Source organism: Phasianus colchicus, chromosome 2 (genome assembly GCF_987193195.1).
Source record: "Phasianus colchicus chromosome 2, bPhaCol1.hap1.1, whole genome shotgun sequence".
In the NCBI taxonomy this organism is placed as follows: domain Eukaryota; kingdom Metazoa; phylum Chordata; class Aves; order Galliformes; family Phasianidae; genus Phasianus; species Phasianus colchicus.
In genome coordinates, this window is record NC_143437.1 from 106,932,834 (window position 1) to 106,948,263 (window position 15,430).

The 15,430-nt window shown below is 44.3% G+C and overlaps 1 protein-coding gene across 1 annotated transcript in view; it reads right to left on the minus strand.

Moving 5' to 3' along the window:
* Positions 1–1,426: 1,426 nt before the first annotated feature.
* Positions 1,427–15,430, minus strand: part of XKR6 (XK related 6) — a 151,230-nt gene continuing 137,226 nt past the window's right edge. The window contains exon 3 of the mRNA XM_090136604.1: positions 1,427–4,448. Coding sequence (XP_089992730.1) covers positions 3,484–4,448 — 965 coding nt within the window. The 3' untranslated portion in view covers positions 1,427–3,483. The remainder of the gene's footprint in view (positions 4,449–15,430) is intronic.

Here is a 15,430-nt window from a genome sequence, read left to right on the forward strand (position 1 = left end):
CAAGCCCTTAAGTCAAGCTGGTTTGGTTGTGAGAAGTTAGCACTGTATTGAGAAGTAAGGTCACTTCTGGAGTGGTTTGCCCCTCCGCTCTTGCAGTGAGACGGAGAGGACGGCTGTCGGTGTGGTGGTCTGGAGTGAGGGTCTCGTTCCTGAGGGAAGGCAGGCTGCAGGTGCTCCCGAGGTCAGGCAGCACCGAAGGGTCTCCTCTTTGACTCCCAATGAGCGTACCATGGCACACTGGCTCATCTCATTGTCTTGGTGTGAAGTGGCAGGGTCCGGCTGTTCCGTCAGACGTGTTCACCTCTCCAAATCAGACCTAAAGTTTGACATGCTGGGCGTGCAACCTTCTCTTGGTGCTTTTGGAAATGAGGGTGCTGTCTCCTGGAGGACGTGTCCATAAGGAAGAGCGGAGTTGTTTGCCCATCCATTCCTTTCTCATGCTTGTGCCGATGAAAAGTTGGATGTGTAGATGAGAGCTCTTTGTGGAAGGACTAAAGACGGTCTTTAACCAGGGTGATTAGAGTGTATCTACACTGGTACTAAGGGTGAGTCCTTGTAGAAAAAGAAACAAGTGAAATCTTGGGAGGAGAAACTCAGGGTCACTGTCAGGGGTTTAGCACTTGTGTCTTTTAATGACAGCAGTGCAAAATTGCTCAGAGGATGGCAGGTTCACTTCACAAATCACCTCTTTTGATGGAGACAACAAACTGATTAGGGAAGAAACAGGGTGATGCGTTAGTAGGATGCTCGAGAGGGGACCGACTATAGGATACGGGCAATGGAGAAAGGAAATGGAAGCTTTCCACAAATATACACGAGGGTATATAGATATGTATACGAGCACAATAAACAAGGGATCAGGAATTTAGGTAGTGGATGACAGGACAAAAACACCTCCCTCTGCATGAAAATGTGGCCATCACGTCAGTTCAAATCAGAGCCCAGAAACGTTTGCCTGAAATGGGAGTTTGACTGGGAATTACAGTACCAGTGACAATTTGGCTTTGTACAAACTTTGCCATGTGTCTCTAGTTTGGTGCAAATGAGTCCTGCCCTCCTTAAAAGGGGTGGACACGAGTTAAAAGTTTCTTTACAAAAGAAAATGGCACAACTGAAAAAAAAAAAAAAAAGAAAAAAGAAAAAAAACATGTCCTTTTTTTTTTTTTTTTCTCAGGATACTGCGAAGGATCACTGATTGAAAAAAATGTTTCTCTTCAGGTATATTCAGGCGAAGAAGGCATTCAGCTTCTTTAAACTGCTATATAAAATTTGTACTAGTTTCTTTAAATGCTATTGTAATTAAAAAAAAAAAAAACCAAAAAAAACAACAAAACCACAACTGATTCTTCAAATAATAATAAAAAAAAATAATAATCATAATCGTAATTAAAAAATATCCCCCCGTGCTGACTTTCTCTACGGAAGAGGTCAGCATGGGAGTTTTGCACCCTAGACAGTTACAGTATTTCTGGAATAAAAAATTGCAAACACACACAGAGAAAACACTACAGCATTCACGTAAAAATACCGCTTTTTGTTGTTGTTGCTTCTCCCCTCCCAAGCAGAGGGGCGGTGGGATTGAAAAGATGCCCTGAAACGGGAATACTCCTTTAAAAGAGTAAGACTCTCCAAAAGGAAAAGGGCGGTGGGTGGACGCGACCCCGCGATTTAACTCGGAACAGAGATTCCAGCAGAGAAACAGAAGTGGAGAGATGCGAATGGTCTGACAGCGGGCGGGTTATTGGGAAATGTCAAGACAACCACGCGACCCTTGATGCCATGATCGGAGGCGGCAGAATCTCCTTGAGGTGGGAAGGCTAAGCTACACCACGATGCTCCCTCTACGCTTCCTGCGGTGTTGTTTTCTTGCCATGTACTTACAGTCGAGGGTGACACGAGACAGTTTTATCAGCAGTTCCCCACACGTACCGAGTCGAAGAAATCTCAGCTACATCACAACAACATCAACAAAAATACAAAGCACCAAATCATCTCAAGACGTTGAGTCAGTTTACAGGTTGTTACCGTTTGAAGAAGTTTGTTGTCGTTTTTTTTTGTTTTGTTTTGTTTTGTTTTCCTGTTGTTGTTTGTTTGTGGTGTTGTTTGTTCGTTCGTTTGCTTATCCCGATTTTCAGATTTTGTTTTCCTTAAAAAAAAAACAACAACACACACGCACACAAAAAAAAAAAAACCCAAAAAACAGAAGGGAAAAAAAAAAAAATCAAAACCCTCAAAAGCCCCAAATGAAACAAAGGATGCTTTACAATCACTTTAAGGCTCGCACTGAATGAGACGTGACAGGTCTTAACACGAGATTACAAATAATACACGTATGCCTTTCACAGCCTTAAAATGATACAGTAGGTCAAATTATTTTGCCAGTCACTGATCAAGTATTGTGCCTTTAAATTGACTCGCTTTTTGCTACTATGCTGAGTTTTATTATTACTGAAATTATTAGAGATGCGTAGGTATACTTTAGTAGAGCGTTTTTGGTATAAGATTTCACAATTGGAGACCTCTTATTTTATTTTCCAGAGATCAACATGGCCGGCTTCATCTGGGCTCCGGTGGTGGTTATTGATTCCACTGAAGCCAGTGGGCATCAACGTGTGCAGCTGTTCAAGACAAGATCAGCTGTGCATCGCCACGTTCCCCCGCTGCAAACTGACCTCGGTGCGTGGGCCAACCTGCAGGAGGAACGTGGCTCCCCAGCAGGGCCACATTTACAACACGACTTGGGCAAGGTGAGCAGGGTTGGCCAAACAGTGTCACAGATGTGCCGCCAACTGGAGGTGCAGACCTGATATTGTCTTTCAGCCTTTAGAAAATAACAATCTCTCCTTTGGGGTGTCTTGGCCTTGCTTTCTTTGTTGTTTTTTTTTTTTCCTTAAGTTAAATCCAATGAGAGCAATGAGATATTTTCGGACATTTCTCTCTCTCTCTTTGTTTTTTGTTGTTACTAATTTTTTTTCTCTTTTTTTTTTTCCTTATTAATTTTAAAATTTGTATTTCAATCACGTGTTCTTTTATTATTATTATTATCATTATTTTCCTGGCATATAATCATTAAAGAGTTTTGCATGAGAAAGGTGACAGTACTTAATGAAACTCAGCACCTAAGGGCATAAGGCAGTTGTAGGTTTGTTTGTTTGTTTTTTTATTTTTCAATCAGCACCAATCCCATAAATAATGTTCTACACTTGGTGTACGGTATAAAACTGATGTGGAGATGCCTCCTTCTCCACCTGTGAATCCTAGGTGTGGAAGTTGAAATACTGTTTCTTGTGTGTAAAAAACAAAAGAAAAGTTTTTCTTTTTGTTTTTACTTACAAAACATAGAGAATATCTTTTTCTTTTTTTTTTTTTTATACATACAGCAACCAGAAAGAAAGCTTATCTGAAGGTTTGTGTTTGTTTCATGATCTGTGTTTACCGTAAACAAAAATAAGGTCCCCTCTTTTACTTTTGCTTTAAGGAGCTTTAAAGTGAAGATTCATATTGTAGCAACTCATATAAGAGAGGTCCATCTCTATACCTAATACCTACAGCTGTGGGGGTGACATACTGGAGGATGTTGATAGTTCTTCTTAACCTCCTGTCTACAAAATGAGCATCCCATGCAGGATATCTCTTTCTTGGGATGTCAATCTTAATGAGAGGCCCCTCGGGGGGGTAGGGTCGCCCAGATGGAGTAGATGGTACCATTGCTCTCACCTGGAAAACGGGCAAGCAAGTGTCAGCTGTGAGTTCCTCCTGTTGCTCCGTGACCGCTCTGGTGGGCGTAGCCTGGGCCCCCCGGTACCCAGGGGTTTGGGGTGCCATGGGCTCAACATCGGGGGGCAAAGGAATGCCCCAGAGCAGCTCGGCGCAACAGGAGCTGGCAAAGATCTTAGCTCTTGGCCCCATGGGATGCAGCACACCATAATATAACAGCATCAAAGCTATCCCAGCAGCAAAGCTAAGAAAGACACAACACAGTGCTGGCACGGCATATGAGTCAGTGGTGTCAGGATCTCTGTAAAAATACCAAAGGAGCGTCAAGGCAGCGTTCTCCGTCAGGACTACCGTGTAATACGCAAACATTCTGTATCGAGTCCGCCCTTCCTTGACATTAAACCAGCAGAAAATGTACACAATCCCTACCACCATGTTGAAGAGGATCTCCTCCCACTTAGACATGCAGAAATCTGTCCCACCATGGATGATCCAGAAAGCCATGGCACACCAATGGACCACTACAAAGATCCCAAAGTAGAGCTGGAAGATGGAAGCAAAGAGAGCAAAAGAAATAACTCGGGATGAGATGGTGAAGAGGCGCCAGAAGAGATGGATGAGGGCCCCTCTGTAGCTCATACTCTTCTTGTCGTCCCTAGAGTCCCGAAGAAGCTTGTGATAGGAGGCTAGCACCCAAGCCAGGGACATCAGGGAGGCCACAGAGGACACACCTGCCGGAAGACACACAGATCCACTGAGTTAGACAGGAGGATTGGTTGAAAACATCATCTGCTCACTAAATTATTGCATCTGGGGCAGGCTCAGTAGCCCAAAGGTTCAACTCATGCCAGGTTGTCCTTACAGTCTGGAGGAGAGAAATACAGAAATATCAGTGTGGGAATTGCAATCGATGCTACATTCATGAATTTTCTGATGCAGAACCCCAAGCTTATATTCACAAGCTGTGGGCTCTGCTACCCCACCCCAGCCCTGCCCTTCCTACCAAAAACAGCCTCTGTCCTCATCATGATTACATCCACGTCTGAGAATCTGAAACTCAGATCCCATCTAAAGGTTGCAGACCAAGGATGAAGTTTACTTTCTGCAAAAAGAGATCCATCTTGGAGCACATCCTTGGAAGAGCAGAACAGCTATGATTCTTTCACATCCTTTTTAATCTAAAATACCTTCCTACAAGCTGCATTCACGTTAACTTGTAAGTGATTCTGCCTTGATCAGGATCCTCTGTTTGCATCCACCAATGGGAGAAATAGGTAGCTGACCAGTTTTATCACTGGTAGTCACAAGCAGATGAATATACAGATGCCATCAGTATGGTCCAAAAACACAGAACCTGAGTGCTCCAGCAATCCTGGAGTCCTGGAAATCCTATTTCCAGGACAGACTGAAGACCTGCACTGAAGGAAGCACGCCTCCATCACCGACTCCAGAACAGACATAGGACCAACCCTACAGTCATGCCTCCAGCCCTGTCTGTTTTCTTTTTGTCTTGGTGAGGCCCACTTGAAGAACCTTGGATCTCTCTCATCTCCTTGTTCTATCTGGGACAGCTAGTGAACCATTCAGCTCTGCCTAGTGCTCTTGGACCCTACAGGACCACTTCCACCAGTGAGGTCATTGCCTGCACTGGGGTCACCCTCAGCTACCAGCTTGTGCCCCTGCACTCTGGCATGGAGCAGGCATCCCACAGTATTCCGAAGAGTCTCGGTTTTATTCCTCATTACAGCCAACACTTAAACTTATTCATTTGCTTCAACGGATGAGATAGCACTCCATCACACTCCAGGAGTGTGATAATCTTTTAGAAATACAATACCATTGATTATCACAACGGTAAATTGAACAAATCACTGAGCAAATCATCGTCATAAAAATTAAGAGACAGATTCCTGAAAATGAATAAAGGTCACTGGCATATCACTCCTTTGCCTCTGTTGCAGATCTCTGGACTTCAACAGCCCTGCAGGTGAGGCAACTGGTGATGGACTAAGATACATGATTGAGAAGCCAAATAATTGGGTAGCAATAGTTTGACCAAGGCTTTGCCAAAAAATTCCTCTGGAAGCATCACTTTCAAATCCTCCTTCCTCCTCCCTTCTCTGCCTGAAAGTCTCCCATAGGGACAGTAGAAAGACCTGTGGTTTTTCAACATCGCTCCAGAGTGGCATCAACAAGGTTTGTGTACAGAACTCGGGGAAGCATGGAAACTTCTGAAAGTGAACAGCCCCAAATAGTTGTAGACCAGATTTATGTTCAGCCTGCACGATTTTTCAAAGGTGCATTATATTTTTGATGGACATGATAAACAGTTTTGGAAGCCTGGGAAATGTCACCGAATTTGTAGGTAATTGCCACACTGTGTGTAAGTATCACTTGCTGCAATCTCTTCTAGCCATTCAGTTTAAAAACTTTCCACGATTAATAGAAATAAAAGTCAGGCGTTGGCTTATGTGAGTGCTGCAATACTAGAAACATGTACAGCATTAGGTGTACCTGAACAATGAAATTCAAGCAGTGCCAGCCCACAAGAGGCAGATGTGTCACGCTGGCTTAAAAATGTTTCAGTTGAGTTCATTTATTCTAGTAGAGAGAGAGGAATAAAATGCATCAGAAACAAAAACCCAGTATACACATAAAAGCTTTTCCCACTGTAACGTTTTCTGTGCATAAACCTACACTAATCACAGCCTTTGCTGTAAATTGCATAGAGCTGGCTGTGAGTATGGGTGTTGAGTCACTCACATTGCATGGTACCAGGCCTGCTGACAGTCATCTGAACGTCTCCTTGAGAGGCAGACACCCCCAGAAAGTGATTCACTCTGTCCTAAGATCCACATGTGGGACAGGGGGGGGTTGACTCATGCTCCCAAAGTGTCTGTCTCCATCCTTGACAGGGGAGTGCGTGGACTTGTAAACACTGGCGGGCAGGAGGGATGAGTCCTACCCTTACCAAAACATGCACTGCATCCTCATTTGTGCTCTGATCCGAGGAGGGGAATGAAGTATCTCTAGACAGTTTGACAGATTCTTGCCACTGTTTAAAAAATTCACAGCTCAGTGCTGAATGCAGCTTTGAGCTGGGTGTCATTGGGATGCAATCAGTAGGCAGACATCAAACAGAACCATGGAGCAGTATGAAGGTCTCTCCGGTACTGTGGTGCCACAGAAATCATTCCCTGGCTATTTTATCCAAGACGAAATGACAAAGCATGCTTTGATTTTTGCCATCTTGGCCATGAGTTTCTCATTCCCATCTTTCCCTGATAATTCCAGTCTGTGACTTCTTCATACAGTAGGATATTCTGGGATGCAAACTCTGGGATGACCTTTCTATTTCACTTCTCCCAGGCCTTATTGCTGAACAGCTATGGAGAAGCCTCCACTTAACAAAAAGTTCTGGCAAGCTGGATCACATGGGAAGTATTTTCTTATTTTTACTTTAATTTTTGCACATGGTGACTGACGCACCTTCATGAGGTGCATGAGTGGGTTTCAACTCCCTTCCAAGGTTTGTCTATCAAATCCAGGCTGGGGTTGGTTTGAAACTGAAGTCACTTCAAAAAACCCACTCCCACTCCTCCCTCTCTGTGCTTAGTCTTGGGAGTAGAAAATACCTGCCCTGCTTTGCTGAGCCTCTGTGGGCCCTCTTAAGCCAACAGGACATCACCTATCATGGGACTGGAAGCCTCACAGACCTGTGAGGTCCGTGTCACCTGCCTATAACAGACCAGGGTGACATAGGCTGGTGTCATCTCAAAACTCTCTGTACCAGGCTATACGACAGCCCTTGAACTCCTGCTATCACCCACTAGGCAGCAGTGGGTGACTCACAGGCTACAGTCAGCTCTACTGAGGAGTCAAGCCCATGTGCCTTGAATGACACATCACAAGACTTATTCCCCCAGATCCCTTTAGTAATGTGCCCCAAAGTCCCTACAGTGAGACATCTACCTTATGTTCAGCACAGTGAGGTAAAGCTCTCTAGTATCCCCAATTGACAGATGAAATACCAAGGCCTTGGTAGAGATACTACCTTGGTAGAAACCACCTTGAGGTGCCCGTGGCTGAGCAATGCCTCTTACTGTACTCAATGGAGAATGAGGGCTTAGTGCAACCATTTGAGATATGATTCATACACCATTTGAGATACTCTAGGCTATTCAAGACCTCCCAGTGGAGCTAGAAGATAGGAGAAGCTTGCATACAGAAGATAACATTTTGGAGCTGGAAGTTGGACTGAGGCAGGGTACTCAGGGCTTCTCAAATGATCACAGACTTACTTTAAGTACTGCATCTCACCTTGAGTACTGCATACAGTTTTGGGTGCCACAATAGAATAAAGGTGTGAAACTATTAAAGAGCATCCAAAAGAAGGCTCCAAAGATGGGAAGGTTCTAAAGGGCAAGATGTAGGAAGAGAGGAGAAAAAGAACACCCCTCTAAAAGAAGGGTACTGGAGCCTGATGGAAGCTCATGGGAGCAGGCTGAATTATAGGCTGTTTCCTCTGTTTCCTGCCTAGAGAAAGAAAAGGTCACCTCAGAAATGTAATGAAGTTCTCTGAAAAATGCCCACTGACAAGTGAGACTCAAACAAAAGGCTCCTCTTAAATGGCCACCGCTGTTCTTAAAGCCCTCCAATATTTAGGAACAAAAGCAGTGCATGGAAAGACAGGCTATCTGGTTTGTTAATGCTATACAATTGCACATAGCCTTACAGCTTGTCTAGTAACAGCTGTAGACAAATCACATACAAAAAAAATGATATTTAAAATGAACAGTATATCCATTTTACACTTATACTGCTACTATTAGATGTTGTACTGAGGGACATGGTTGAGTGGGAGATCTTGGTGGCAGGTGGATGGTTGGAGTGGATGAACTTGGAGACCTTTTCCAGCCTTGGTGATTCTATGATTCTATGACTGTTTTACAGAAGGGAGAGGTTTTCCACAAAAAGTATGTTATCTGCTGTGGGAAATCTGAATGCAGTTTGTACAGCATATTGCCTACTTGCTTACTGTGGTGCCTGTCCCTTTAAAGCTGAAAATGATGCCTAAACGGTTCTCTATTTCTTCTCTGACATTAATTCTCCTGCAGATCCTCTTACAAAACCAGGAAGATACCAACATTTCTTTCTGGTGGGCTGGACAGCAAGTGCTCAGCATGATACAAACCCTTCCATCAAGCTCTGCATGAAGGCAGCACCTGCTTAACACAGCGTGCTGCATCTCGGGTCCTCCCCATCACTCACTGGCTGCTCATGCTCTGTGCAGTGAACCCTCTTATTGTGTTTTCCCCTTTGGGTGGCACGTTCCTTACTGAAGCTCAGCATGAATCTAGGAACTGCCTTCATTCTGATGCACACAGAGGGAAAGTGTGTTCCTATACAAAATAGATGGAGCCAGATTCTGCTGGTGTAACATCACTGCCTGAGAGTTCTTCTCCCCTTCTTTTTAATCCATTATTGCTGTTTATTTGCATCAGGGCAAAAGGGATCAGGATCAGATTTCAGATCTAATTTCCATCTGTTCCTGTAGAGTCTGATGCTTGATCTTCCTTCTTTTAATTTCCTTTTAGAGGAAGGAATAACTTTTGCCTTCTTTCTTTCATTCTTCCCCTTTGTTTTTCACTTTCAAAATGAATCTTTACCATTAAAGAAATTAATAAGGGGCTGCATGGACTGTTTTGCCATTCATTTTCTCCACAGATTTTCAGTTCACCTCCTTAACCAATTTCCTCATTGTGTCCCCAGTCCATTCCAGTAGATGAACACTAACATCATTCATGAGTCTGACCCAGGAATGGCATAGTCACTCTGTGTGCCACCTATTTCTATAGCCCTCGAACACTCTGCAAATAACTGCAATTGAAACCAAGTCCAAAAGATGAGCTGCACGTAACTTCGGTGGCAAAAACTTCTCCATTCCTCTGTCTGCTTTTAATAGAAAGGATGATTTTGGCTCAAAACCAGACCTCCTATCAGGTTGACTCACTTCACCCATCTCAGACGTGGGAAGATAAATGAACCCAACATTTTGGAGGGTCTTCCTCCATCCGGAGACTACAAAGGGTGTCAACTGCATTTGGACAGTTTAAAATGGAGGTTAAGCTGTCTTAAGACGAATTCAGTTGCATAGCAAGGGGGAATGGATCCCATTCCAAAAGAGCTGAAGGATCCATTCAACTCCAGAGGACATTTGGGTAAAAAGGATTTACTGAAACATTTCCTAGGATGGGGACTGGTGCCCATCTGTCCTGGCAACCTGACTCTGACTCTATACTGGGTTCTGCCATTGGACACTGGATTGCCAGCTTACCTCTGTACTCCACTCAGGGCTGGAGTGACCAGTGATGGAAAACCAGAGCCTGACATTAGGAAGAGATGTGACTCGATCACTGAGTTTTTCACTGGCTGTTCTGATATCCTGTCCTTTGCCCGGTTCTCACGACACACATTTTGGTTTCATTGCAGTTTGGGCAAGGGTTGAGTTTCAAATCCTCAGCATCTGCTCTCTTGCTAGGGACCTCTTATGAGACCTTCCTCCAAGGAATGCTCACAGACCTGTTCTAACTCCCACAGGACAGATTCACCAGTCCATAAGAAAAATGCTGGAGACTGGGAAAGGCAGGGAGTAAAGACAAGTAACTCAGTTCCAGAACCAAGCTTCAAGTAGATCTGGACAACATCTGGTCTTCTACCACTGAATCCCACTGGGGCTTTCTGATACAACAAAGCTTGCTTTGAAATTCTATTCAGGACCATCCGTGACCAAGATAGCACATGGAAACTCTTCCCAATAGACCAAATAATAGACCAAATAAACATCCACATTCCTGAGCCTTGTACTGAGAGAAGGAGAGGGGGAGCAGGTTGCCATACTAAGGCAACCTCAGAATAGCTTGCACACACAGAGAGCTGCCCTCCAAAAAGCTGGCTCATGGTCTGAAATGTGAATGCCTCCTAAAGCCTGCTCTTTCCACATAATTAGGATGACTGCAGATGTCCTCACTGACCCCAGAAATGTTGGATCCTTTTTAGCTTCCCCCCAAGTCTTTGGCTTTACAATGCCTTGAGTAACAGAGTTCCGCAGGTTCACTGTGAATTGTGTTTCGGAAGGGCTTGCTTTTCTCCCCTTTCATCCTGCTGCCTTTCAGCTCTCCCAAATGCCCCTTTTTTTTTTCTGTACTGCCAGAAGAGGTGACCAGCCACATTCGTCTGATCCGTGCTCTCGTTATCTCGGCTGCCTCTGTCATGTCTCCTCCTATTCATACCCTCTGTGAACACAGGAACTGCCAAACTGGCTCAGGCCCTGAGGCCATCCAGTCTTGTATCTTCTCATGGATGCAAGCCAGACGCTGATCCTTCTGCAGGAGGCACAAGCACCCTAGGCCAAGCAGAAATGGGATAATCTGCTCTCTGTTTCAGAACATCCTCAGCGAAGTGACAAATCTCCTGTTGGAAGTGTTGGCTATCAATCACTTTTCATGTAAGGACTGGCAAGCCTTCCCCCAGTTTTACAACATTCTTAATGAAGATCTTCCTTGCATCACGCGCCTCAGTGCTTATCTCACCCTAGGAGAGCTGTCTGAGGCAAGGGATGAGATGCCCTCTGGAAATGCCTCTCTGACGTTCCATTGAGTCTGCCTGGAGTGTGGGTGATCAAACTGAAATGACAAAGCAAGTAGAAGGGAGAGAGATGAAAAGCACCCTGAAAACAGTGGCTTGGCATCTACCAAATCCCCACCAGAGCTCAGAGGAGAGCCCTGAGCTCCAGAAGGGTGAGGAGAGCAGAAAAGAGAATTGGAGAAACCTGTTCCTCTCTCCAGGTTGGGCAGCACAGCTACTGCCCTCCACAGCAGAGCAGAAGTTGCCAGAACCAACAGAACATGGGGAAATGCAGGAGATGCAACATTAAGATTCTCTACCACTGAAGGACAAGCAGGGAAACAATGCTCCAACACCCTGCTGATGATCAAAGATACCTACAGAGATGTAGGGAATCATGGAGCGAAGGAGAGAGGAGGACATACAACAAGACCAACCTGTCCTTTGAGGTCTCTTTTGATGTATTTTTATTTAGTGTAACCTTATTTATGGCAAGAAGCTACTTAACTGGAAATGCATCTTCCATTTAAGTGTTAAGTGGAATGTTACATCTAAATGTTAAACAAATATAAAGAAAAGAATTCACTGTGCCTCTCAAACTAAAAGCAAACAGTCCCTCTTTAGTGAATGCAATTTTCAGGCTGTTAACACAACACAAGCCTTTCCTTTGTGATGTTTGACCAACAAACCAGGAACTTCAATAAGCTCATTTTGATGTTGCTGTTAGGATCTCACTAGCTTTGAGTTGTTTCCAACAGGGATGGCTGCTGTTATCCCTTAAGTTGGGGCTCACATAGCCTGGAAACCCATCTCTTAGCAGTGGAAACTCAGGCTATCCTACCCAAATGCCAATACCTCTCCAGTATCTTACTGTAAGGGCATTCTCCCTTTGAAGGGCATGCTGAATCTCATATGGGCAGGTCTGCTTCAAGGTTCACAAAGCCTCTCAGAACCATCAGCTACATGCATCTCTTGCTTCTAATGTCACCCATATAGGAAAAAATAAATACGCAGTCTAAGCCTGGTCTACACTTATGGAGGTACGAATTACCTGGGCTAATTCTGCAGTGGTAATGAGCTTAGTGAGAAGGAGACAGGATTTCCTAAGCACAGTTAAGTCAGTTTGTAAATAGAGCACAAGAACTCACACATATGTCTGTTCTTCTCAAGTATGAAATGCCACTTTTCTCTTACCCTCCACGCAGTCATCCCTGTCATTATGAAGACTCCAGTTAAATTCCTGTTAATTTGAATGTCTTAACTGCTATCTTAGGATAACACTAAAAAAGATGTGCAACCACACTCACACACAATAACCACCAAACCAACAAACACCTGAATCCCCAAACTGAACAACCACAGACAAGAGGATTCAGAGCTTCTTAGGAGACCCCAAGGGATTTCAGTTGAAATGTTCCATCACAATGCCTTGGAAACACCTCAGCAAGAACCGTATCTACATCTATGCATGCATATTAAAATCCATCTTTGTAGGGTCTATAGTGGGTCTGTAACATAAACATGGCTCAAACTGAAAGGAGCAAGGCCAGCAGAGAAGTGCAGAAGTCATCTCTACAGACTTTCATTGCTTTTTCTCAGTGTACTTTCTGGTTGTCTCTTAATCAGTTCTGCTCTGAGAAATTAGAGGAGCCTGAGTAGAGCCTTGTATCTGGATGGCCACCAGCCAAGCAATGCTGAAGCCCCGAGGCTTCCAGATCTTAATGGGTACCTGAAACAGGAGAAAAGCCCATCCAAGTTCCATTTACAGTAAATGTAAAGAGCCAAACAGGTGGTTGGTAGATTAGCATAGATCTACAATCAGCCTCTACTGATTGAAGATGCCCCAGTATGACAGAGCTGCTCCTGAAGCCTCTTGGTTACGTGTTCAGTGTTGAGTGGCCACCGCTTGATGAGATCTAGATTTTTTCTCTCTGATGTTGAGACTAGTCTTTCCTGGAGCAACTGGAGGAAAAAGAACCACCTTTTTGGTGATTATTTTAACTGAGAGAATACGATTTGCTGACATTCTTGAGTATTCAGATATCTTCATAGATTCCAGCAGTCACTTTTGATTTATGCCCTACGCAAATCCAAACAAACCTCCTTTACTGAGATGTCTTTTAAGACATAACAATATTTGAACCCTACTAATAGGAACATCTGGTATAGAAACACACCTTACAATACTACTAGAATACACTGAGGTGGGAAAAACTTTGCTAGAGAAAAAAAACATATGGTCTGATTTAAAACAAAATACTTCCCACCCATTTCTGTGTTCTGAATAGGGATAGTTGGCATGAAACAACACAGCTCTTACCACAAACACATACAGTATTCTAGGATTTTAACACTGTGCATTTGGTATTTACTACAGCATTTTTCTCCTGATATTCTTTTTTAATTTGGATGAGAACCACCGTCACGGAGAAGAATTTAAATCTGCCTGGGACAAACTGAAAGGACACTGAAATCTTGCAGGTGGGACTGGAATACTCTGAAAAACAGGGGAGCACATCAGCCCTGTGAAGGAAAGCTCCTGTCCACTTCCAGATGTAAATTCAAGAATCTCTTTTCCTAGCACAGAACTCAAACCTGGGGCTCTGTGCCTGGAGATCAGTGACTGAGCAAAGCCTAGTTCTGTTAACTGCTACATCCAGGTCATGGTTCTGTCTCAGCCTCTGAAACAGGATGGCCCAATCCAGATTGCTCACTAGGAATGGTCCTTGGCCCACGCTACTGTCTGCTACAAGCCAGGGAATTGCTGGGGTTGCTGCTAATTGCTGTGGGCTAAAAATGTTCCAGGGACTGCGCTGCTCATTGAACCACGTGGATGACCAACATCTAGTGGCTGTGCTCATGTTCTGATGTGTTTTGGGCTGGGAACATGATGAAACCCAACAGATTCATCACCAGACTGGGGAAACAAGATGCTCTGATCTTCTTTTCCTCTAGAAAAGGAACTTCCTGCTATAAATATAGCTCCCACAGCCAGCTCCTGGGGGGTGAGCCAACGGCAATGCAAGACTTCCAAGCAGTGCAACAGTACAAAATGTGGATCCTGCACAGCACCTCTGGTTCATGGTTAGACCTAAGCACAAATGATTTGCAGGCCATTGGAGAAACAGATTCATCTCAGTCCTGGAAATGCTTTTGAGTCGTGTGAGGGACAAGAAGGGAATCCAGTGTGGTTCACACTTATTGGCCAAAAGAAGAGGTCTTCAGTCATTGAGAAGAGTCAGTAGTGCACACCTTGCTCACCTTATGGTTTACGGATATTTGCTATTGTGTAGGGTGGAATTATCTCGCTGTCATTGCAGGCGAATGGACTGGTTTCCTGAAAAGAGGGAGGATCTCAGCCCTGGGGCTGAATAGCAGGGCTGGCATAGGGAAAGTGAGTCTGGCAGAGTGTATCTGTGAGGGGGAGTGACAAAGTGACAAAAACGGATGTGGTGCAGCTGGTATCATCTTGCAGTGAGGTAGTTGCAGGCACCAGGGAAATAGATTCCAAAGAATGACAGCAGGAATCTGTTTCTTCCTGTGCTTCCCAAGCTCTGCACGCTCTGAAAATGTCATGAGCAACGTGTAGCAGGCCAGAATCCAATGGCATGCCAGCATCAACCAGTTCAGTCATCCTCAGGTTGGTTTGTCTCTCCTGGGACTTTCTGTCTTCTCAGAAGTTCATGTATATACAGGATGGAGTTTGAGACTGCCTCTCAAACAGGATAAAGAACATCACCATCCCCAAAGACAGGCTGAGGTCAAACCATGCACCTGCTCCCTCATTGAAAATGTCTGGTTGCACCTTTGGGTGTTTTAGAAGTGGCCCTGCCTGCCGGACTCCCTCTGTGAGCGAGCAATGAGGTCAGTCAAATGCCACTTAGGACAAAAGTCATTTCAGGAGGAGATTTCCACTGATTCAGTAAATCTGTTACACTCCCAGATTCAGGACTGTCACCCTGAGCTGGTCGTATAAAAACAGTGATGACTTCTGAAACAAAGACGTTCTTTCTTTTAGTGCTCAGCAATTTTGAGCCAGCTGTCAACTAAGCCAACCTGAACTGCTCCATCTACATTAGGGACAGAA